The 20,489-nt window shown below is 36.5% G+C and overlaps 1 protein-coding gene across 1 annotated transcript in view; it reads left to right on the top strand.

The window, feature by feature from the left end:
* Positions 1–2,063: 2,063 nt before the first annotated feature.
* The window catches only part of LOC149283317 (LIM homeobox transcription factor 1-alpha-like), a 38,330-nt gene continuing 19,904 nt past the window's right edge, over positions 2,064–20,489 (top strand). The window contains exons 1-2 of the mRNA XM_089497728.1: positions 2,064–2,139; positions 5,322–5,508. Coding sequence (XP_089353854.1) covers positions 2,064–2,139; positions 5,322–5,508 — 263 coding nt within the window. The remainder of the gene's footprint in view (positions 2,140–5,321; positions 5,509–20,489) is intronic.

Below are 20,489 nucleotides of genomic sequence, written 5' to 3' on the forward strand. Positions count from 1 at the left end.
ACACAGTAAAATAATAACTGTACATACAAAAAGTACAATGAATACTGTATGTAGTTTTGTTTCTGCTTCAGAGAGTATCTTGAAGTTCTTGTGTGTGCATTTCAGGATTGATTCACATGAAGATATAGAAAGGAATAAACAAAAATCAGGACATTCACAATAGACAATGTAAAAGGAGTTAGTTGAGGGGAAAGAAAGGTCATGAACAGAGCCAGGGGTGGGGCATGGAAGAGGACAGATAGAAGAAAGTGGGATTAGATGGGAAAGTTTAAAGACATCTTCAACAAAGTGTATTTGGGTCAAGATGGAGAACTGGATAAAGATGATATATCAGAAGGGCAAGGATATATAAACTAAAACGAGCTATTACATTTATTGGCACTATGGAGAAATAGGCAATAGAGGAGGAATGTCTCACTGAGGGTTCAGAAGTCTGAAAGAGAGAGGAAAGGCAGGAAGAAGTTAAAATATGTAAGTAAGGAATGGATATACAGTATGTCTGCCTGTGTAGTATTAAAGCAGAGGAAGGTCAGGAAACGGTTTTACCGACCAAGAGAGAAATGTGCCCTGATTACCATCCCCAGTGAGTGAGCAGTGGTTTCCTGGACTGCTCCTTGTGTGAAGCCGATGCTGACAGCTCTCAGGTACTTAAAGGCAGACACCCCACACAGGGAGATGAAGGCTGAGGCAGTTCCAGCTCCAGCCTCCCTTCCCAAAGCTCACAGACTCCAGGACTCTGCGTGGGCTCAGCTGGCTGGGCTGTGAGGAGTGACAGGTGTCAGAGGGTGGGTCACAGGACATCTCTGACAGCTACACGCCACGAATGGTCAGATCCCTCCTCTAACCTGTGGGGCAGTGAAGGATCCGAGAGAGAGAGAGTCAGTCCAACCAGCCAGGGAGAGAGACACGTCTCAAGACAGAGGCATCCAGCACATCGCATTCTACAGCACACAGCATTCTACAGCACACAGACCCTATACACTGCTATACAGCACACATCCTATATCTTCTGGAACCTTTAAGACAGGACCCATCCTGCCTACAGTATACCGCTGGGTAAGAATTATTTATGTCTCCTGCAATGAGCTGACTGATAAACTAACCTCTGATGTACAATGAGCCTTCTCAGTGTTAGAGTTTTAAGTACTAATCCCCAACATAGCAACTTATTGTATTGCCTATAACTAGCCCTAAATGCATAGAATCAATGTTTACAAGACATACATTCGCTGTCCAATTGTATTTATTTCATGCGAACACAACTATGTGCATGTGTTTGTAATATTATAACATTATAAGGCAGGGTTTAGATTAACATGCTTTCTACATTAATATTAAGCATTGCTTTCACCTATGGAGAGAGTAAAGTGTATTTCTTTGATAAATCTGGAGTCGTTCCATGCCTGTCTTGTCTAGATCTGTGTATTGAAATTTTGACAACATTTATGTTCGTATTTCTAAGAAAACTGATTATTATTTAAAACGCATAAAATTACGAATTTTCCTTTATTTCCCTCCTGTTAAAAGACATAACAATGTAGAATACATACTGGTGAAATACATCAAAAATATAATTGTATCTTCAGTATTTTTCTAGAAATAACACTAAATAATATTAAAATAGATTCATATTAATATAATTAAAATAAATAATATTAATATACAGTAAACAACAAAGAACTACTTACCATTAACTGTTAGGCATTTATATATGCAGAAAATAACCTAGATATAAACTAGATGAATTCCCAAAACTTTAATATTTTTTTATTATTATTTGTAAAATAGATTAATAAATGCGGGTTAATTAACGGCTAAAAGGATCAGTTATATAATCCTATTTGTTTGACACATATAGCAACAGTTATATATTCTATGTTGATAAAATATTGATATTTAGAAATATGATTTAAAAATGAATACATTTACAAATTGCATTTTTCTGGAAGCCACTGAAAGTGAGTTTGCCATTCATGCTAATTAGCGTGTAATCGCACAATTAAGAGGCAGAAATCATTGTCAGATCGACTTTCATTTGGTTTCTGTCTCTGTAGTTTGTCACAATGCTTGATGGACTGAAAATGGAGGAGAATATTCAGAATGTTATCGAAACATCGGCAGCTTTGTCCTCTCTATTTGGTAAGTTTTAACAGCCTTTGGTAAACTAGAAACACGTACATATCTAGATAAAATTCTATATTTCAGATGTATTTACTAATTTTATATTTAAGTGTTTCAATCAGTACATTTGAAATTAGGTTGTATTCAAGATGCAATCTAGAGGAACTCTTTCTAGATTAGACGTGGGTGTTCTAGATCAGTGCTATTTCTTCCCCATACCAGACCCGCTTATTATCGAGATTAATTTGTGTTCTCCGAATCTCATTTGAAATATAGCTGCTGCTTCAATATTCTAGACTAAATTCTCTAGATTTTACCCTTATTATAAAATATGAAAATCCCAAAGAGATTGTTCTATATTTCCTCCTACATAAATGTATTCTAGAGACACTTTCAATTAAAGAGCACATACACTGAAGATTTTTTTAAAAATATCCAGATAATGATGTACAGATATAATATTAGGTTTTATTTCAGAAATCTTTATAAACTGTTATGCTTTAAAAGTTAAATATAGGATATAAATAAATATAGTAAAATTCGTTTTTTGTGTGAAAAAAGTCTGATTTTATCCCATGGGATTTATTATCCTCACCATTTCCAATATCCACACTCCCCAGATGTTATTACTAATTAAATATTAACGTAAAATAAAATTACAGAAATTAAATTGCATTATAAATACAGCTAGAACCGTATAGTGATTACCTTTTTGGTAAGAGAAGTTCCAATTTTATGTTAAAATACTAAAATAAAACTTTTTTTTGCATAACCCCCACACACTGCATATGCATATTAAAAAACGATTTGAATCCTTAAATACATGTGTATGCTAGATCTATGTATTACATACATGTATGTTAAACTGATGTAAGTAAATACACATCAAAATGAAAAACAATGCATGTATTCTATTTTATAATGTACAGACCTTACATCACGCTTTTCCTGAATATAATAAAACGGGATTTATGCTAATAAATGAAAAATTTACTATAGTTCACATGTATTTTTACAGTTGTATCAACATGAAACAAATTATCAGAAAATAAACACAAATGCTGAATGTTCCAAAAAAGATAGGAATATATAGTTACTAATCACACATAAAATAAAGTGTATACATATGCAGTATCTACAGAACCTTCCATAGATAGGCTGATGGTGCTGTTAATCTAAAATATAGAAGTTTATTTTAATACAAATAGTTTACAATCAGGTAACATTAATGTAATTTTAGCCAAAAGACATAGTGTGTATTTATTACACTCAGTGATGATTTTTTTTTTTATAAATTGTAACCTAGATTAAATAGAAAACCAAGGAAAATGGAAAGTTATATTTTTCAAATGAGGATAGACAGATGGATGTATATGCAGACAGATATAAGACTGAGAGATAGATAGAGAGATAGATGAATAGATAAATAGATAGATATACTTATTGATTGGTAAACATATATGATAGATAAATAGATAGATATATACCGGTAGATAGATATACAGATAAATATGCATATCCATGGATATAGAGAGACCCATATTAATAAAAGATAGATAGATAGATAGATAGATAGATAGATAGATGTTTACCCTGTGAGGATGGGGATGATGTTCTAATTGATCGCTTGGAGTGGATCTAATACTGTGCTTTAAAACTCAGGGATTCCAGCTCTAATTATTACCCTATGTCTTCTATGCAGGGCATTATTCACTAAGCATTAACTGACATTTTGGATGCAAGTGGAGTGAGAATTGCATCGCTCACCCCTTTGGCACTGAGGGGGTTACATTAATCACGGTGTATAAAGTCTATGCCCCTCAGCCTCTCTGTCTGTCTGTCTGTCTTTCATTTATGGGAGTTATTAGAGTTGCCCACACATAATTAAAGCTCCTCGGCTAGGTTAGGAATCGCACCCCGGGCTACAAAGGAGCAGATTTAATAACGATGAGGTTAACCCCTTTTCTCCTGGATGCCTTCGGGTAATACGCTGTTAGCTTTCATATTATATTTTTGGAGGAGGTTCAGTCAACCAGGACCAGCAGAATAAGTTTGATCCACACATACTGAGCTGCAGGGATCCATATTGTATGTATACTAATAACTGAGAAATGCAATGCCTCCTGTGCTCCTATACTGACATACTAATTATAATTAACTTAGAACCGTGCACTAACAATAGCTAGAAATAAAATATAGAACGATCTATCATCTATTTATCAACCACCGTATATCAATCCATATTTGTGTCTATGATTGACAGCAGATCCCACTGAAAACAAAATTAGAATACTATGACACATCTATCTATCTATCTATCTATCTATCTATCTATCTATCTATCTATCTATCTATCTATCATATATATCAATTCATATATTATCAATCTTTTCTGTGATTGACAACAGATACCATTGAAGTGTTAAAGTGTAGAAAATAACATTTTAATGCTAAGGCACGGCTTCATTTATCTATGATTGACACCAGATCCCACTAAAAAAATTAAGTTTAGAAAACACAATTTGAACGCTAAAATAGATCTTGATAAAAAAAGTCAGACACTTTTTATTTGAAGCCCATTTCAGCAGTTTTACTGTTTACACTTTTATATTTGAACTTTCCATTGACATTGTGAGTAATAACTGTGAATGGTTAGATTCATATGTAAGTAAATATCATATGAGTTAGAATAATGAGTATTCTAACTCAATATTGATCCATCCATTGATCCATTAAATGGGAGATAATTTATACCTATATATAACAATTATATATATATAAGTATATATACACTGTGTATATATATATATATATATATATATATATATATATATACGGTGTATGTATATATATATATATATACAGTATATATAATATATATATATATGTAGATATAAATATATATATATATCGAATGTTATTGCAATGATTGTTGATGTTCCTTGATTAGTAGCATTGTCCATCACTTACAGGCAATCGGTTCTAGATATTTTTGATAATGTTTAATGATTGTTCATTTGTGTCTTTTCAAATTCCCAACTATTTTATAGTTATAGGTTAAGCCTTTAAATGTGAGCTCAGTGCACACCCCACTGACTCTTCTTTTCACAATTTATTTGGGCTCCTGGTTGTTGATCAGACCAATACCTATTAATGTAGATTATTGATAATTATTGATCATTGTTCCCCTGGTGTTGCAGGCCGAGGTTTGGAGCAGAAATGGGTGTGCGAGGGCTGTGAACGTGTGATCTGTGACCGCTTTCTCCTGCGGATAAGTGACAGCCTGTGGCACGAACAGTGTGCTCAGTGCTGTGCGTGTAAAGAGCCCCTGGAGAGCAGTTGCTTCTACAGAGACAAAAAGCTGTACTGCAGGAACGACTATGAAAAGTAAGTGCGTAGCAGTAACAGTTGTTCTAGTGTACAGTTGCTGAGCGTGATGAGATTGGTAGCAACAATCACAAAAATAATATATGGTAGGACGAATGACGTGCAAAGAACCCACACACATTGGTGCAAGTAAGGTCACTTTCTTTTGAACTAGAATATTTCAGAATGTAATAAGAATATATATGGAAATATTCCCAAAAAAGAACAAATCCAGCAACAGTTATAAACAATTAATACATGAGATCCAAAAAGTGAATAGTCGTAACAAAAGTGCAGCCCTTCTCCCCAAAACAAGGTCCCAAACCTTTGCTGATGGGGACAAGGCAAATGCTTGAAAATGTGTTTATCGTTATGCAATAATATTAGCAAGGCTTTCCAGTATGACGTCATATCTGATTTGTATTCATGGTAGTGAAACTATAATTTGTTGTGTGATTGAAGAACAGTTATTTGTGCTGTGATATTAAGTGGTGACAGACGAAAGACTACCACATACCACCGGAGGACTGGCAAGGGGGGGGCAGGTGGGCATTTGCCCTCTGGGCTGGCCTGATTTAAAGCTCTTATGCCACTACCTTAAACAGTTCTGTGTGCCTTATAGAAATTCTACATAAATAGTCACCAGGAGCTCTAGATTATGGAGGCTGTTAAATGGATTTCCTGCGATTACTGGATTATTTTATGGATTTTATATGGATGATAATTCTGTGTTTTGGACAGGACTGGCTAGTGCACATGGGGAAAATGCTCGCCAGATGTGTTTGGGTTACAACTGGGCCATGTGGCTTTATTCTATCATGTTTACTTATTTAGGAGACCTTACCCAGGACCTTTTTGAGATCTTGTAATCAATGTCCAAAAGGCTACACAGCATAAAACATTTTATAGGTTGTGACGTAACTGCTGTGGTGTCAATAAGCATTAGAGGATTCAAAGCAGTAGCAGGGTAATTCCCCATCTGATCAGTATGGGTGTGTAGAATATCTTACATCATTTATATTGTGAGAGGTTCCTCCCGTGCTTCTTTTATGTGCTTGCTAGGCAGTCATTTTTGGTGAACTTTTGTTGGATTGGACCAGACAATGTGCGTTGACCTTGTTGTCTGCTTCTTGTTGGTCCACCTGCCTGGGAGTATTTGTGGACTGGATTCTGCTAGCCCTCCAATGACCACTAGTCAAACTTAAATTATTATTATTATTATTTATATAGCACCATCAATTTACTCCGCACTTCTTACACACATAATATTACATAGCTATATTAAAGGGGTATGACTAGAATTGACAGACTAAGACAAACCCATACATTATGTAAAGAGGTCCCTACTCACAAGCTGTAGGGTCCTTAAAAATCCTCTCCTCTGTACCATCTACAAATATATATGATATATGGTAGCATGTGGATAAGTCTAATTTTCTAAGATCAAGGGACCAGTAGTGAACATGCATGTAATATTCTCCCAACAACAAAACCATCAAAAAAACAAATACTATGCCATAAAAATACATTGGCCTCGTTTTATGATTATTTTGATATGTCAGTGTGACATTAGCTTATCGATCTGTGACACTGGATCTAAGTATCACTTACGTATTTGTTAGCAGAGGCATAATTAGTTGGTCACAGTACAAAATACTTGGGTTGTGGGTATATTCTCCATCTAACAGTTTCCACTGTGTAATCTAACAGGGAAAATCCCTAACTGGGCAACCCCAAGCTGTTGGGTAACATCTACACACTTATCATGGTGGGACAGATGCTTATAGTTCCAGGTAATGAAACAGGGATAGTTATTCGGGTGGGTAAAGAAGTCACTGATGGGGACTCTGGATCACAAGCATTTGTATCTCTACACACCCGGATCACCGTTACTGCCTCATTTACACAACTTGATCACCACCTATTCTTTCTTTAAATGTGGCAAATCAGGTATGTATTTTTGACAAGAAAGATATGTCTAGGAATAGACTATCCTTTTGATAACTGTCACAATAATGAATGAATAGTAATGTTTCTCCCTAGAAAAGATAAGCTTTGGTACCTAGGGTAGAATTGCAGATTCTTACATGGTACAATCAGTATCTTAGACTAAGGTTGGATATAGTGTAATGATTTCCTTGATACAGGCAGAAAACGATAATGATAAAAAGAGGACATTTGCTTTTCCATAGTTTGCAGTCTGTTACTATGGTAACCACAACAGCTAATCCATTAGACAACAATAACCAACCAACTTGATCACACAGCTACAAATGGTATACACTTTAGAATGAGGCGTCATCTGGTCATGGCACATTTTATTAGTTCTACAAATTACATAAATATTGTATATATAATATATATATATATATATATATATATATATATATATATATATATATAGATATATATATAATATCCAACAATAGTTACCGGCACTCCAGGGACTTCTTCAAATAACTACACGAAAAACTCCAGTTTTCTAGTCAACGTTTCAGTCTATTTATTGTAGACTTTCATCAAAATATATTAAATAAAGTCATTTGCAAATGTTATAACAATTTCTTCAATTTAGAATACTTATATGCAGCTACAGATAACTAAATCCATCTATCTATCTATCTATCTATCTATCTATCATCTATCTATGATCTATCTATCTTTCTTTCTGTCTATCTATCTATCTATCTATCTAAATATCGTATGTATTTGTTTCTTCTTTTATGTTTTAAAAAGGAATGTCACTTGCTTTCCCTCCCACTACATATCTGTATAATGTATGCCTACGGAGATGTCAATAGTTTACCTCCTGATGCTTAGTATTTCATGAAATGTTCTCTTTTAACCCTAGCCTTAGGTTGGGGTCCTTTTGCTCGAGGGTTAATTAGTTATTTGGACTCGCTGCTCAGAGGGATCCAGAAAGTTATTTCTGGAATGTCAGAGCGGGTCATAATCAGATACCCCTGCTGGGTTTCAACTTCTGTCATTCTCAGTATCATGGGGCAAATGCAATGTCTCGCTTTGGCCACCGTGGTTCACTTTTGGGTTTAAAGGTCACAAGTGTTTCCAACTTTTGGAGAGATTTGTAGCAAAACACGGTGATGCTTAAAGTTCATGATGCCTGTTTGACCCGGCTCAGTGGGAGAGAACTTCTATAATATTTGTAATCCTTTATATTTTGCCAGATTTATGACATATTTATATATATATTGTGTCAGGTTGACAATATTAATTGCCCCCAACAATAAACACCCAGTGCAATTCATGAATATTAATAAGGTTGGGGCAATTTGTTTCCATTGTTGCATGGACATAAGTCTTCTCTAATACAGAAAGTTGAATTTGGTATTCATTATTTCCCAAATAAAAAAAACTCTTAAAGGGAACTTTAATAAGTTCAGTGGCCGACCAGTGACAGTGCCCTGGTGCCTGGATAATGCAGAACAGGGATCTAACAATATCCACTCTCAAGATTGTAAGCTTGCGAGCCTGGCCCTTTCCACCTAATGTATCGGTTTGACTTAGTATATTGTCGGCGGTATATAAATAAAAGATAATAACAATAATATTGTTTTTAGTTACAAAATTGTGAAAAGATTACAAATAGACAGCCAATTAGGTAAAGAATATCAAGTGCATGAACAGCCAATCAGGCAGAGAATATCAGATGCATGCTGGCATGAATTATATTCTGAGCACATCAAGCCAGCATCATAAACCGAAATGCGTAATTAAAGCGTTTTGATAAACTGAACTTTTAACATGATATGGACTTTTATATATATATCTTGATGATGGGGTGTGCTGTGACTCAAAACATCAATTGTTTTTCTGTACCCTGGAATAAATTCATTTTTAAAGTTTGAAAAAGTCCTCCCTATATTCTCTATGTATGTATATATATATATATTTATAAATATATACATTTTACTGAGTTATGTATTTCTTAAGGTAATATAAAAAAAGTTAAGTAATTGTAATTGTTGCTCTAAACATTGGGTAAAATATATAAGGCTTTGAGCATTTCAGGAGTCACCAAAGCAATGTTACTCCTTTTTTTGCCCTGGGCTGTGTGGGCCATCTCACTGTGACCTTCCACTCCCTACCGAGGCTCTCATAATAACCCTCTCCCCACCTTCCTCCTCTTTTTCTCCAAATTCTAGTGACTAATGTGACTTTGTAGAGACTTTTCTGTGTGACAGCGTGACAAATCTCATTTAACTAACTATCACTGTCTGCGCATGGGATTTTCTGGAGCCTCCCCACATACCAGGAAATCCACTTAGCATTATTCATGAGAAGAACATCACACTAGTTAAAGCTCATGGCATAATACAGGGAGCCCAGGAGCAAAGGAAGGATCACGGAGAAAGGAAGGATCCCGGGATTTGATGTTAAAGTCTGAAATGTTCTATAAATTTATTAAGTATAATTCTATGACAAAAGGAGAGGGCCATATAGCCACAGAAGTCCTAAAAGTGGTGTTCAGACATTTACGCAAAACAATAAACATGTACACGTATTTCATTTCATTTGTTTCAATGCTAGATAACACCGTAAATGTCCGGTCCACCATAAAATGCCAAGAATGCCAGAGGCAAGTAGATTTACAGCAAAAATGGAAACGGTAGGGCCAGCGGGGTAAATAGTTTTGGTTACTTTTTGGGTAATGGCATAGAAGTGTGAGAGATCACTACAGTTGTGTGCACATAGGATTTATTGAGTTTTGCATGATGTAGATGTGTTTGTTAAGATTTGTTGTTTTGAAGCCACAATGGGCTCAAGGGCCCGGTGACCCTAGTACCTAGGTTACGTAGCCAAATAAATGTGAAGCACGAGCTTAAAAAACAGTGGGGTCTATCTATTCACTAAAGGGAGCATTCGCAGGAGAGCTTGCAAGAGAGTTATAGTTTTAACTCCCTTCAATGCATAATTGAATACTATGCATTATATATGACTATCCAAGATCATCGACCCTCTTTTTAGTGAATAGACTCAAGCGAGTGGTATCTAAAAAGAGTAACTTTGGTGCAAAGTTTAACACAAAGGGGTTCCAAAGCAATATTCCTGTTGATTGGACCATTCCATTAGTTGCTATGGTGATAGAAGTAACTCCTGTACTGTTACCTGTTGGCAGGTGTAACAGTTGTTGGACGATTCTTCATCAAATGCCACGTAATGATTCTTTCCGATATGTTCACACCTTTGGACTGCTTTGATCCTCAGTTATATCTACTGTCTGATCTCTGCTGCGAGCCTTTTTATTTGCGCCGTGTTACATGTCAGATCTCGGGACAAGCCTCTAAGTGCTAAGAAAAAAAGGTGTTACTGGCAGATGCCACAACAATTTCTGTATGAAATCTCCCATCTCGGGATACCGTGCCAACTGTGCCCGGACATGAATACATTTTCCTCGTCATAAATCTTTAAAGCTGAGTTATTAATGTTTCCTATAGAGCTAACGCTTTAATAATTACGAAGGATGAATTGCTAATAGATCTAAGAAGAGCATGCTGGATTTGTGACCACTAATGGACTCTGTATAAATTTGTTGGGCTGACGTATATATGAGTAGAAGAGGATGCATTTAATTCAATGTGCATTTTGCTTTTTAATTCTTTGCGTGAAAGAAGAAAAGTAATAGGGACATTTTGCTCTTTAATTATCTACATGTTGGTAGAAAAATAATAAAATAGTAAACGTTTGCTTCTGGAAAAATGTTTTGTAAAGTTGTATTTATTTCACACATATATAAGTAGACTGTTTAAAGCTGGACTTTATCCACAGTTTGCAAGATAATTAGTTTCAAATCACTGATTTCACCATGTAGTATGAAGGATCCAACATAGCAAGGAGGGCTGGCAAGGGGGGCACTTGGCCTTTTCATTTGTGCTAATTGCAGTTCCACGTAACGCCACCAGGGTGTGTGGAGCAACAGGTACTGTGGAAAGCACCTAACCCTGACTGGATCCTTTTTTGCCTTCCCCTTTTTTGTGAATGTGTGCAGGACAGTGATCAATAGTGCCCACTGAGCATATAGTTGGATGCTATATTACTGGGCCAGTTATTTACAAAATAACATGACACATATGTAAAGTTTTTCCTCCACCTTTATAGGACTGGCCATCTGGCAAACCGATCAAATGCCTTGTGGCTCGGTGGCCAGTGGTTCTGCACACTTATCTTTACTGCCACCTTACTTGAAATCTGGTCCTAGAAAATGTACCATGTTGCTCACCTGTCTAATGCCATGTATCAGTTCATCCAGCTGCTCATTCAGTCCTGTTTGATAAGATTGATGGGAATTTTCTAACCTTGGGACTTTTTAATGATCCAGCAAAAAGATGTAATTGGTTCTTATAAGGGTTCTTAAGAAAACCAGCACTTGGAAAGAGGTAAAAATATTCGGAATTTAACCTGACTTCAAGCAGGGATTTCAACTTTAATATACCCAACAGAAGAGATCCAATATGCAAGCTCAGATATTATTATATTATCATGGAGTCTGCACCAAATCGGTGTGACCCTGAGAATCTCACCGTTCACATCAGACCCTCAAATTGGCGGAAAAAAGGTCACATAACTCTAGAACGTATTCTAGATGGGAGTAAGCACAACAGCTATAACTATTGCCTGTCTACTTGCAGATTATTACTTGGTATATCTGTCCTTGGAGAAAACATGAATAATTAATTATTTCCTTGTATGATCTGGGCCTTGAGATTAAAAAGAATTGTATCCCCTATAAAACCTTTGAATTGGTAAATCTACCAAAATATAATGTTCCCAGTACTAAAATACTAAATATCTATTTATGTAACAATACAGTAGCCTATTCTCTTCATTATAAATAAAAATACAATGCAGATTAAATATCAAGAGTGCTAAATGATAAAAGCGGTGCTATAACTATAGCAACCAAATAAATGGTTGTAGAGATTTGCTTTAACACTTTGTAGGCACATTTCTCTTTATACATATCCCACAAGACATGGTTGTTGTATTTCACCATGTTAGATCATGTGAGATTTAATGTGTTACATGAGTTTTCTGAACCACTGCTGATGCAGGGGTATCTTGCATGATGTTGCCTTAAGAAGAATGGCTACCTGTTTGGATATGATGTTTCAGCTTGATACTGTTCAGGGTTAAGTTCTAGACTCATGGGCTTTGACACGTTGGTGTTATATGTTTCACCTGGACTTTCTTGGGATGATGTGATAGTTCAGTCACTTCACAATTAGTTGCAGGAGTGTGGAAGTGTTTACCTGCTTCTGCTCATAGATCATCTTCCGTGTTCTTGCAGCTCCCAGCAGTTTGCTGTAAGACATGGTGGGGTTGTGATGATTGCCCTGGGCGGCCACCTGTGCACAGAATCTTGCAGCTCCAAAAATGGCACACCTAGGACTAGAGACGATCAGTATGTTCCGAGGAACCTAGAGGAGACAAGTCCACTTTCTACTTGGCCAAAATAATTCAGGACTCATTAGTGTTAGAACTATTGTTTAACTGTGAATTCCATGATCGTTGACATGAGGCTATTTGAAGATGATGAGACATGTAGTATGGTTATAACCAGAGGATTGAGGATACCCTTAGTGTAGTTTATAGGACAGGCTCCATCTTATTTGTAGTTTATTCCAGTAAGATTTAAGATTTTATTTGTATGTCAAGCGAAGTGCTACATGACTGTGTGAAAATCACATTTGTAAGACACTTGGGCCTCAATATGCCTAGTATTGGCATGTCATAGGATACCACCTTCATAACAACTAATCCAGTTTTAAGTATGTGCAATGTGGTCAAAAGTCAGGAGTTATGTATTTTGTCAACTGGATATTTTAGCTTAAAATTTGGTACATTTTTATCCTGATTATTAATATTTTGATAAGTATTCGTCAGTAAGTATTCAAAGTATCCTTGGTATCTTTGGAGATGTCACCTTGATATCCAGAGTTTGGATTGTTTAATATTATCTATCTCAGCTGTCGCTACTTACAATAGGACTTTTCATTTGAAAGAAAGACCCAGAACCCCCTGACTGCTAAGAAATCATCCCAAGAGTTAGCATAACCTGGAGGCAAGCAAGATGAAACAAACAAGACATTGTTACTGGCTTAAACTGATGGAGCATAGTGTCTTCTACACCTGTGCGCAAACAAAGAGGAATCCAAAAACTAAGGAAAGGTGGTGCAGGGTCTGACAGAGAATAAAGGAACTCACCAATTTCTTAGAGTTAAATGTTTTATGATATTAGTTCATGGAACATTACATTTAGTAAATGAAGCAATTTATAGATAAAAAAATTGCTCTTGTTTTCTTACCCTGTGCTAAATATCCATATTCATGTTGAACCTAGCTTAGTAAGTGGAAATGGGTTTGAATCTCTAGAACTGTTAACAAATACACCAGACAGTTATATTAGCTCTATCACATATTTAATATTTGACCAAAAGTATGTAGGCACCTGACCATCACATCTATAAGAGCTTGCTGGACATCCCATTTCAAAACATTGGACTTGGCCCAAATTTGCAACTTTAAGAGCCACCACTTCAGTCAACGCTTGGCATTGCAGATAGTGACCTTTGGCTTGTGTGACCTGCTTGGCCATGGATTGGAAACCCATTTCATGAAGCTCCCGATGTTTGCACTGATGTTGCTTCCGGGGGCAGTTTGGAACTCTGTAGTGAGTGATGCTACAGAGGACTGACAATTTCACTTAAGCAGTCGGCACCCCCGCTTTGTGAGTGCACGTGCTCTACCGCTTCACTTTTTATACACATCCACTTCACAATAATAGCACATATAGTGGATCAGGGCAGATATTTCACGAACTGACTTGTGGCAAAGGTGGCAATTAAAGTCACTGGGCTCTTCAGCACGACTCATTTTACTGCCAAGGTTTGGAACTGTAAATCTTGCATTTTTCAATGTATGGAGTTACAGAATTGACAATGTTTTTAACTCACATTCTTTATAACTCCAACGCTGTTCATTTTATGGCTAGGTCCTTCAGGCAGAAAAGGGGTTAAGACTTTAGACCCAGTAGATATGCAGAATACCCTTTTCAACAACTAACCAGTAAGACTGCTTTCCACACCGCCTCCATCCAGCTGTGTAACTCCTAGTCCTAAACAGAGTTGCAGAGAGTAGTCATTCTGCATTACCTTGATTGGATTAATGAGTTTGGTAGATGACGAGATATCGTTCATTGGACATAACAGCCTGGGGTTAGTGACATACCTGAGTGACACCTCCAACCCCCTCAGTTTAGTCAGCACTCCTAGGCATGTACAAGTCTCTAATGCCTGATTAAACCTCAGGTGTCATGTCCAACATCATCAGAATCTTTAAAAAAGGGTACTTTGGAAATAAAATGTTTTCCTTGGGGCTGAATGTTGTTTTGGAGACAAATGTTTGTTCTTTGTTCTTAATTGGTTTATATCAACTTCATTCACATGATATCAACTTGTGAAGCCACCATACTTTCTACTTCCTGGAGTCCAAACCCCAATGCTTCATGGGGTATATGTGGTACTTGCTTTTTAAGGGAGGCCCTCCATTATAAGTTGGCTTCAGCTGGTTTGTGACTCTTTGATATCGTGCATCCAAATTGTGCAGTTTTAATGTGTACTATTTTGGGCCTAGGAGTCTTAGGGGCATGTGTGTGGCCACGTCTACTAGTCTCCTTCTGGATCTCACAATTATTTGAGTCCATTTAGTTTCCTTTAGATACATAATGTGTTCAGATCAAAAAACTCCTGGCAAAAATGTTGTTTGACTTGGTTACAGGACAGATTTTATAAATATTTCTGGTGGCAAACTAACAATTGTCCAACATCAGGAGGTAAATGAGAGGATCATTTATAGGGAAAACAAAAGGGAATTATGCATTCATCTAACTTGATCACAAGCAAATGTTGTGGATCTACTCCTCACATGATGCTGTGCTGGACATGCGAATATACCTATTCCTCTATGACATCTTCAAGCATCAGGGGAGTTGTATTTTCACAAAAGCTGTAGAGTTTCCCAGTGTTTCCACCTAAAACATCATTCATCAGCTTAAACGGTACCCAAAATATTTGAACTTTACGAGACATATAAAGGAACCATTGCCTGTATTAAAATAATAAAGCATGCTGATTTCTAGTGTTTAAACACAAACTCATACTGAAAGTCCCTGAACCATAGGACATACATTTAAAATCCGTCAAATGCATCTCAATGATATTAGGGGGCAATGTATAATGAATGATATACTCAGCTAGCACATGCAATTAAAGTACATGTAATGACCGGAGAGTCCCTTTAAAGCCCTCTTTATACTAAAAGGCTCAATATAAGGCTAGATCAGATTACCAAAGTGGTAGTTAGTATTTTCAAATTGCTTGCTACAAACTAACAGTACACCTGAAAGCAAAAAGGGGGGATTGGCAGCAAGGGGGTATGAAAAATGGCCAAGGGCCATGGGGATCAGGAGAGTGAGGACTGGTGATTAATCCTCCTCCTCAAGACTGTGAATGATGCAGTAGTCTTTTAGACATTATATTGTATTGCACAGATTCCATATCGCTGTTACAATCAGTGGAATAATTTAAAAACATAATAGGGAATAATTTAAAAACATAATAGCAAACTGGTACAAAAGGAGAAGAGGGTCCGGCTCTTACCATCTAGTCGGTGGTTGAGGGAGAAGTGAGGCAATAAGAGAGGACCGCTTGGATAGGGATGAGTTGATAGGGTCCAGATGATCTGTGATGGTTGTTGGTGGTTCAGATGGCTTGATTAGGACGATGGCTGAGAGTGTTAGCAAGAAAGGTTGTACCCTTCTCGAATAAGGTGGGTTTTCAGAGAGCTTTTGAAAGTCGGGTTTGACGGAGAAATTGTGACAGTGGTTCCTGGCAAACCACAAAGCGTCCACAAAAGTTGTATCAAGCATGTTTGGCAGCATATAGACTTTACAATACTGAATTTTACATACATTTTTTAGAGGTGACTTAGCAATAAATAATTTATGGTTGTCATAATTAGTAAAAGTTTTAGACATACCAATACAATTTATGAAAGAAGAAGAAAAAAGTTCCCATACAAATTACCCTAATTTTATAATTTTATGTTTTATTATATCGGGTATTTATAGGGTATCAAGGGTATCAAGATAGGGCTGTTTTGTACATTTAAGAACTAAATCATGTTAGACCCCCTTCTGAAACCCCTTCTATAATGCTACCGTTTTGATTTAGGTAGGTGCTCTTGGCTTCTAGCTTTAACCTGTGAATATGTTCTGAATCCATACTAGAATCTGGCTGTTAATTTTGACACTGCAGGAACACATTTAGCAAACGGCTTCTACATTTTGACAAATAAATCCAGCTTAGAACGCAAAGATACAAAACCAACACTGAGAGGTTGCCTGAATACTCGAGAGCTCAGATATGTTTTAACCCTTTTTGGTGCCTTTTTGGTGCATGAGGTGCAGACCTCATGCTATTAAGTTTATGGTTCCACCATAGTCCACACCCTGTCTGCAAAACCCAAAGGCTAAACTGTATCCTTAAAGCAACATTAAAAATACAATTCTTAGGACTGTTCAATCCATAAACCATTCCCAGAAAATAAGTGACATTTTTACTTTTTTTTATAAGAAACACTTAATTCTCACGTGACAAGCACCAAAAGGTTGTTGTCATAGGGGTTAAACTTTCAGATGAAATAATAAAATGACAACTCCTCTGCGTTAATTTACCTGGCATCCTATAGAGTGCAATTAATGTTTTTTGTATGTTGAACAGCACCATTAATAGCATATGGCCCCCAAGCGTCCTTGTTTTACATCAATATTAAAAATTCTTTAAACTTTAAAGAAAGTCATTGGTTGCATCAGGCTTATTTCAGCAATATATTGCCACATCAACAGAATAGGTATATCACAGAAGGGACTGAGCCAAGATTAGAGACCTTGACTGTAGATGTGTTGGTTCCTTCTTGTTAATATGGCGTTATGGCACGTTGGATAACTCAAGCTTCTTGAAATGTTTTGCCTCATTCACATGGGAGCTCTCCACTCAGCTCTCAAAAGCCAGACATATAAGTAGTTCCGTAATCTGTAATTCCCAGAGCAGTCCTTTGACTGTATGCAGGAAAAGGTTTACATTAAAATGGACATCAAATATTCATCACCCTGGTCAGGTAGTCTAAAAGTTCTGATGTAGCAAACGTGAATAAAAACAAAATGCCCTAAGCACACAGGACTACAAAGCGAGACTTCCTTAATCTCTTTTGGTTAGACCGTTGTCTGAAAGGTCATTAGATCAACTTGAAACATTAGATCAACTGATGCTAGCCAAGCTGCTTGAGAGCTGGAGAGAAGAAGGTTAACCTAGCGTCACCGACTGTGGTACATGGCAGGACGAAACGTGCCCCTGACATTATTACTACTATGTGCAAAAAGTCAACACCTCTTACCCTTGTAGTGGTGACATTGTATCAAGTCGAACACCTTCGATTACAAAATGTAATACAATGTAAAGTGGATACTGGTTTGTTCTCAGTCTTTGGGGTTTTGATTGTAGAGACAAGGGGTTCATAGGGATTGTAAAGATAATATTGTGGAAATATAAATACATACGTGTGTCCTGGATGATTGTATGTTGCAACAATGCCACCACCCATGGAGATATTCAACACTGAGAAAAGAAATTTGCTCCAAAATATTGTTTTGGTATATCCCAAATTTTCCTTACTATAACTAAAAGGCCAGCAGTATACAGTCATATGTTACAGCCTCGAGTATTTCTTTTTATAGATAATATGTGATATTTTGGGTTACTTTTCCTGCTAACTACACTGAGCTGACGCTTTACGGCAATGCTAATGAAGTCTGTTTTGTCATAGACTTTCCTTTGTTTATCACGGGCAGTATGGTAATAAGAAAACAGCAATTTAAAAAAAAAAATATTCACAGTTCCCTTTAAATATGACCTTGAGCACAGCAAAAGTACCGGAAAGAAGGTCTTCGTGGTTGTACCGAGTTTAGCCACTGATATTACCACATTTGTTTAAGTTTTAACTATGGTAAAACTAGTTCATAAAAATGTGATACAAAATAAAATCCAAAATCATAAAAAAACACGTATTAACCCGTGAAGTGCTATGGTCCTTATACCCTGCCTAAGCTCTTCTAATAAGGCTCATTGGCAAGATGAAATTGTATTTAACTTTCCAGCCAGGGGCTATAATTGGTACAATAAACAGAAGCTATAAAAACTAATTGAGGGAAAAAAGGTTTATTTACAAAGCAGGAAATTAATACAGCCATAAAAAAATGAGCAAGATCTCCATATGATGATTTTGTTAATTACAGAGCAAATATTGAAACAGACAAGGGTAATAAAAATCAGGGCTAAAATGTTAATAAGCATCAGTTCACGCATGAGCTGCTTTGTTACATGATGTGCAGACTGTTCCACGGGGCCTTTATTTGTGATGAAACTAATTTTCTCTTGGCTGCATTTGTATGTCCAGGGGCATATTCTGGCCTACGCCGATTAGTCCTTGGGGTGCAGGTCCAGGGGGATACCTTAAAACTGGGGGCTGATCGCCTTATTTAATAAATCACTGGCCCATTTATGCTATGTAGGCTCTAACCAGCCAGCGTGATCTCCATAGCATGGTGTATTTGTGATGTGTGTGTTTAAGAGGCATAGCATTGGGATATGACACATGGGGACATGATATCAGCAGGGGTGACTTCTGGGGTTCCAGGGCTAGGGGACCTCCAGCCTAAATACACCACAGTGCATGGCTAGTGATCAGTTAAATGCAGGATCATTAATTTTACATTTTTCCCTCAATTTGAAGGAAAATCTTTTCCCCAGAAAGGAAGAAATGTTTCCTGAACACAAAAACTGAATGATATGTTAGAGAGAAAAAAATAATGATGACAGAAGGTATAATGGAGAAAGTGTCTTGCGGCTGTCAGGCTGTTCTCAATGTATATATTTATTTATTTTATATATTTATAAAGTATTTATTCTAAGGAACTGTCATAGTACATCTGGTTAAAAGAATAACATGACCTGTTTGACAATTCAGTTTTTCATATTTAAGGATAGACTAGACTAATTTTTGTACACACATAATCAGGATAAGATGAAGAAATGTCACATTGAGATTTTTAATATATTATTGAGTTTTCTGGGTTGTGGGTATTAATTTACTATGTGATGCTTCTCAACACAGGAGTAACGGTTGCTTTCTCTGTACACCTATGAAGATATTCGATTAAAAAACAGCCATTTCCAGCTACAATAGTCATTACCAACATTAACATATGCACTGTATTTCTGATCCATTTGATGTTATTTTAATGGGAAAAAATTGCTTTTCTTTCAAAAACAAGGACACTTAAGTGACCCCAAACTTGTGAACAGTAGTGTATAAAAATGTGTAGATAGAAATATATAAGCTAAATAAGACACATGTTAGGAATTCATCATCGTTTAAGATGTGTATTATATAATTATTAGACAGTCAAGCAGCAGAAAACTGCTATGAATTAATATATATATTAATTAATGTATATATATATATATATATATATATATATATATACATATATATATTATTTTTTGGGGATAAAGGTTAGAAAACCTGTTGGTTCAGAAGGCTTGCAGTTACTAATACACAGAAAATGGTTTGGCAATGGTGCCCGTCCTGGGGTGTATTATTGCCCCATAACTCTTCTGATATTAAATTGTTGCAATAAAGAGGCTACAATGTAGGCACACCAGGAAGAAAACACAATGTTAGCCATGGACATGATGGGAACAATACACATCCAATGATGACACAATGGTTACAACTATAATACAAATGTAACACTGGGACTGAGAAAAGAGAGGGTTCAACCCCATGACTGGGAACACAAAAGAGTCCCTACTGTGTGCCTGGCAGGGGCCAGAGTAATGGCCGTGCAGTCTTAATAATGAATACAA

The sequence above is a fragment of the Sceloporus occidentalis genome, unplaced genomic scaffold, assembly GCF_023333645.1.
Source record: "Sceloporus occidentalis isolate IW3139 unplaced genomic scaffold, rSceOcc1.0.p SCAF_106, whole genome shotgun sequence".
NCBI lineage: Eukaryota > Metazoa > Chordata > Lepidosauria > Squamata > Phrynosomatidae > Sceloporus > Sceloporus occidentalis.